The sequence below is a fragment of the Haemaphysalis longicornis genome, unplaced genomic scaffold (assembly GCF_048455015.1).
Source record: "Haemaphysalis longicornis isolate Haplotype H1 unplaced genomic scaffold, Haemaphysalis longicornis Haplotype H1 scaffold_6, whole genome shotgun sequence".
NCBI lineage: Eukaryota > Metazoa > Arthropoda > Arachnida > Ixodida > Ixodidae > Haemaphysalis > Haemaphysalis longicornis.
Window position 1 is genome coordinate 103,767,147 of NW_027526407.1, and position 6,000 is coordinate 103,773,146.

Genomic DNA, 6,000 nt, shown 5'->3' on the forward strand with positions numbered 1-6,000 from the left:
TTAACTTGAAAAAAATGCAAGAAATGGGGAGAATTTTTGAATTTCGGCCTACAGTGAGGTAATACGGGCAGGAGTGGTGCAGTAAAGGCCAGCAATGAAAAGATGGTTATCAATGTGTTAATGGCAGATTAGCGTTCGAGTGGTACGTTCAGGCAAATCTACAGGGCCCACTACTTTGGCCCAGTCATGTTTCTTCGTCGTGGTTGTGGTCGATGGCCGCCAGTTGCGCAAACAGGATTCTGTGACGTCATGGATGGAATCGAACGAATGTGGCTGGGGAGGCTCCACTGCCTAATCAGTTTTCTTTTAATACAGTGCAACCCCAATCATACCACATTCAAGGCACCGTGAGAAAGCATCGTATAACCGGGTTGTCATTCGACCAGGGTATGGGTAAATCCTTGTGCACAGTTTCATGCAACAGGTGCGCTTAGAACTCATTTCAAGAGGCCATGAAGAGAAAACACAAGTTTGGTTCATTCAAAAGATTGCCTCGTTAGAATTATACTGGCACCACTTTTCACGTAAACTTCACTCAAATAAGCTGTATAATTAGGAAAAAAGGGAATGGCCATGCGACCCACTAGCTCATTTCTCGCAGCAGAACCTATGATGTCATACCAGCCAGTTCTGCGATTGGCGAAGGCCGGCAAAAGCAAATGCAAATTAGGCGGGGCTTATAAGCTTGCCGAACGAGCTGTTTGCGCTTAAATTTAGGGCACATTCTTTTTAAAGCCGCAAGAATGGTGGGACAAACAGTGGGAGTTATGAAAGCACACGTAAGCATAAAAGTACCGATGCTTACTGCTGTTGGTACTGCGTGCACTATGCTTGGTTTAGCTGCACAGGACTGCGGGGCTTTGGGGTAGTCTCAGACGACACTGGCTGACTGACGCAAGTGACGGTGTCTTACGTGACCATATTTGTTGAGCGAGCACCATGTTTAATGAAATGATTAATTTTTCCATGAACGAAAACAAGCCAGGTTTCAATACGGTCACAAACAAAGCAAAGGCAGAAAACGGCCCGCTGTGGTGTGGTGGCGCCATCTAGGTCGACTAACGGTAAGCAAGTCTCCGCTCCACACCAAGTTTAGACGAAAGACCTGTTCTTATGATGTCATTGCAAGCGTCATGAAAACACACGTTCTGGCATTAGAATCAAAATTTTAGCTTAAATTGATTAATTTCGCAGTGAATAAAGCGTCGTTTGCTCCCGGACAAGCGCTGGGAGCACTGTAGAACACGAAATCTTTCGAATAAAACAAACTTGTATTTTGTCTTCATGGCCCTTTCAACTACTATATTTAGTGCGTTCTCGCGGGATTTGCAAACATTTAGCTAAACTCCCAAGTTAAAAAACGAGAAAAAAGAAACACCTATGTTGTGCCCCCTTCCCCTCCATGGCGACCGAGCTAGCCTGCCAGCCGTGCGCTAAGCGCGAGATAAGGCTGACGTGGTCGAACAAATTTAGAGGGGAAAGGGCAAGTGTAAAACTGTCCAGGCCAAGGAAAAAGAATGATAGCACATAGCGGAGATGGAAAAAAATGGCATTCCTGTACAAGGAGGAGGCACCCTTTGAATGGTTCTGTGCTGTCGCTATTGTGTCAAAGTGCTGAACGCATAGTTGTTTTTGTTTGTTTCCCACAAGACCAAGCAATGTTCATGAAATAGATAAGATGATTCAAACTTCGGGAGTAAACCGCGTTGTGGCGAAAATTATAGCGCGGTCTTGCTACAGTGACTTGCTGTGGTGGCCAGCAAGTGACCCAAAATGGCAATGCCAACGTATACGTGTCTCCACCCTTAGCGGTGGACGCGTTTGAATCTGGGCACCCTAGCAAAGAAAGGAGTGGAGTGACAATGCGGATTTGAAAAACACTGATAAGCAGAGAGCAGAGATATAGGGGGAGAGAGGGCGTCGTGAAAAGATGAAACTTGGATCGAGCGGGGGGTGAAAGCTGCTGTTTGGTCATCGCCGTGCGGTTGCGTCGTATGTGTTCTCGCGTTTGTCGGCGGCGCGATGGGAGCTTCAAATTCACGGTCCGCCTGCCACCTGAACTTCAACTTCTAGTGGTTGGCGCGTTGGCGTGCTGCTGCAACGTGGGGCCGTCGAAGGTTAACTTTCACTCGCGAGTACCTGCCTGCTTGCCTGCGTCGGCTCAGCAAGTGGTCCGACCCACCAGCGGACCTTCACACATCAAGCAGCATCAAGCAGGATTTGAAAATAAAAAAAACCCGCCCGCATCTTCCCACGGGGGGAACTCGAGTAAATGCGTCGCAGAGTGGTGGGGGTATCGCGTGAATGTTGCGTAATTGGGTATGGTTTGGGAATGCTTAATTGTTATTTCGTCTTTATTATTCCTATTTATTGAATGAAGGAGAAGCGAAGGCAAGGAATGTAAAGTTAAAGTCTGTCTTTATTGCTTGGTGCCGTCAAGCAAAGCGTCAAGTCAAGCGAAAGCCAAGCAAAGACGCCCTTGACTGAATTCCGAACGCGCGCTCCGCCGCTTATATACACACTGCCCGCGTTCGAGGGAGAGGAGTACGGGGGAGAGACGCGCATGTGCACACTTCCATACACAAGCGCGCGAACTTTCCATGCACCCACCACGGCGTTATCACGTGTACACGCCCTGCCGCTGTTACTGTTGAGCGCGACGCAGCGCACGGGTAGCTACGACACATGCGCGCACAGATGCACTCCCCCCGCACCGCTGCAGCTGTTGTTGAGAGCGACGGAGCGCACGGGGTACACGCGCTCCTCCCGCACCGCCGCACCTGTTGTTGAGAGCGAGGAGGGTACGGGGGAGAGACGCGCACCTGCGCCTCGACGCGACGCGCATGCGCAGTGAGCGTGTGGACAGCGCCGACAACATCAGCGAGTGACATCGTGCGACTAAGAAATGCTCCGCATTTAAAAAGGGCGGGACGAGATGGTGAAGCGGTGTAAAAGATGGGAAAAACGACGGTTTTTCGCACCGGGTCCATCATATGAAGCAGGCCGCATGCACCCGAGCATCATATCATTTCGGTTTTGAATGCATTGCTTCTAATGGCAGTTTGCTGGGACTGTGGTGATCCGTCGTAAGAAGCGGGTCGTTGTAAGTCCAGGGAACGTATCAGCGGGGTTGCACTGTACTTCATTTGAACGGCCAATGCATCGGTCTGTGTGTGCGTTCGTATGTGCATGCTTTTGCCGTCAAGCTTCCAAATTACAACACGAGAGCTTTGGCGGGGAACCTAAAGCTTGGTGAACTTTCCCGTGTGCGCAGTGACGATGCAGCGGTGGCCACTTGTGGCAGCCGTCTGTGGCAAGAGCGCTTTGGCTACTGGCTGCCCTACCACTTCTCGCCACGGCTCCTGAGGGGCTCTGGGGACGTGTGGCTGCTCAAGGCCGCCTTCTTGCAGGCAATTGGCGAGACCACTGGCAACGCAGGTAAGCTTTCGGTTCAGTGAGTAGCTTTTGGCAGCATGGCGTGTTAAGGGGGGACGCTGGTCTTAAAGTAATTTCTTTTAATTTTCAAGTAAACTCTGTGAAACTTATCAGACTTTGTTTTTATTCCCACTGATTTCAAATATGCCATTATTTTTTGAGCCAGTCAATTAGTTCCACAGATAATAAGAGATAATTAACCATTTTTAAACTAACAATAGACAGTACAGTGTTAATCATGAAACTGTACTCTTTGTATTTCTCAATACTATGAACCATGGTGAATGCAATACGAGAATCACTTTATTGATGCACCACTTAGGACTAATTTTACAGCTCAACAAACTTAGGTGGCACCAGTGGCAAGGAATCATTTCGAATGCCCATTTCAAACACTAAAGTTTAATGAGCTGTAAAATTAGTTCCAAGCAGTGCATCAATAAACTTATTCTCTTATTGCATTCAGCAGGGTTCATAGTATTGAGAAATACAAAGAGTACAGTTTCATGATTAACACTGTACTGTCTATTGTTCGTTTAAAAATGGCTAATAGCCTCTAATTATCTTGGGAACTAATTGACTGACTCATAACGGCATATTTGAAATCAATGCAAAAAATAGCACCAAGGCTGACAAGTTTCGCGGAGTTTGCTTGAAAATTAAAAGAAATTGCTTTAAGAGCCATGTTCCCCTTAACGGGGGATGTGACAAGTAAAACTATTTTTGTTATTTATAGGCCAAAATTAGTCAAATTAGGAGAAATTCTGTAGTTAACTAACCTAATAACAAAACTTAAATCAGTTTAAATTATCTACTATACCTTTTGAGTTACCAGATAATGCAATAATCTCATAGCTTCCTTGCAAAGAATAAACATTTCTTATCACACTGACATAAAGGTCTTGTTGACTTCTTGCCTAATTAGTTCATTAGCTGAATGCAAGTTTCAGGCAATTAGTCTTGAACCTAAAAAGTATAGAAGGCATCCTTAAACCAAATTCAGTTGTGTTGTTAGAATGGTTAGCTACATAAGTGCTCCTAATTTGATTCAATTTGGTTCCTAAACGAAAAAAAGTCGTTTTACTTGCCACGTCCCCCTTTTAAGGGGGGCTTAAAAGGCAAAATACAAGCTTGGTTCATTACAAAGACTGTTCTGTTCCGATAACGATGAGAGCAGTCTTATCACAAACTTCAAGAATATAATGGAGGTATTGGGAAACAGTTGAAGCTTTGGCGATGCTCGCAAAAAAATAGCGGGCAGTTTGCCTGTAACAGCTCTGTTATAAAAATGTGATGTCCCAAAATTCTTAACTTCACACAGATAGCCTAGCCTGTGTTGTGCTGATGAGTGCACTCATTTAAGTTTGCACATGATGCGGTGAAACCAGTGCCATCACTTAGTGGCACCTCATGTAAGCTAGATGATTATGGTTACGATGCAGAAATAACGAAAGCAAAACACCTGGCCCACTTTTTGGCTGAAACTTTGGTGTAGACCAGAAAACTGCGGTAGAAATCTACACCCTTAGTGCGTACAGTGATGTTCGTGCCACGTTTGTTTGTTATAACCAAGTATTTGTAATAACTGTTATAAGTGGGCTCAACGGCAGTACAAGGCAGAAATTTGGGGTACTTTTTGGAAAAAAATGTTCGCTTTATATGCAGGTTTTTACGCTATTAGGTGATCGGAAGCAATGCATTTCTTGACGAAATATAATTATTCGTTTGGTGAACCGTTTGAATATGGCCTAGTCAACCCTTTGTTGTGAACATGCTACTCATACACAGTAAACCCTTATTGCAACTGAATAACTTTATTTGAAGTGCTTCGTAGTCCTCTCTGCAGTTCGTTATTAGCAAATTACTTCTGCTTTTAACAAAGCATCACTTATAACAAAGCCACCTGTCTTTCACAAGAATTTCCTTATAATGAGTGTTTGCTTGGTATACAGTCTGTGAAAATTTTCTGTGAAAGAATTCAAGGCCAGTGCTTAGCATTTAACAGACTATAATGTTCCAGAATATTTGATGAAACTAAGAAAGACGGGCATTTTCTCCAGCTCCTGGCATAAGACGTTTCAGCCTCACTCGAGAAGTAAGGCTGTGCTCATAATTTTTTGTGGCCTATGCCTTTTGCCATGGCCTAGAAAATTTTGGCACAGACTGTGCATTTTCTGGGGCGTACATAGCTTAGTCACAAATCAACTCTAGGTGCACAACTAGCACACATTACGAATGCACCTAGTCTTGTAAGAGGCGTAAACTCCGAGCTTATTCTATGAATTTATGTAATCATGTCCTGTGAACCTTAGTAGTCAAAGCGCCTTTCTGTGCGGCTTTCTCTACAGGGGCCTACATCTCAGCTGTAGAGGAGAAGATTCTGGAGCATGATGTGGCACTGCTGGAGAGATACCGTGAAGTCCAGGATAGAATGCTTTGCACTCCAGGGCATGAAGACAGCGGTCTTGACGATCTCCTCGTGGAAGCGCGACGGTTGAAAAACTGATTGTACTTATGTAAACTTGTGTAAATAACAATTTTTGCCTTATCCTATACAAAAGTCCT

At 45.1% G+C, this 6,000-nt stretch overlaps 1 protein-coding gene across 1 annotated transcript in view; it reads left to right on the top strand.

Moving 5' to 3' along the window:
* Window positions 1-6,000, top strand: part of LOC144141842 (uncharacterized) — a 52,375-nt gene extending 46,375 nt beyond the window's left edge. Inside the window, exons 11-12 of the mRNA XM_077673329.1 lie at window positions 3,275-3,438; window positions 5,784-6,000. Coding sequence (XP_077529455.1) covers window positions 3,275-3,438; window positions 5,784-5,941 — 322 coding nt within the window. The 3' untranslated portion in view covers window positions 5,942-6,000. The remainder of the gene's footprint in view (window positions 1-3,274; window positions 3,439-5,783) is intronic.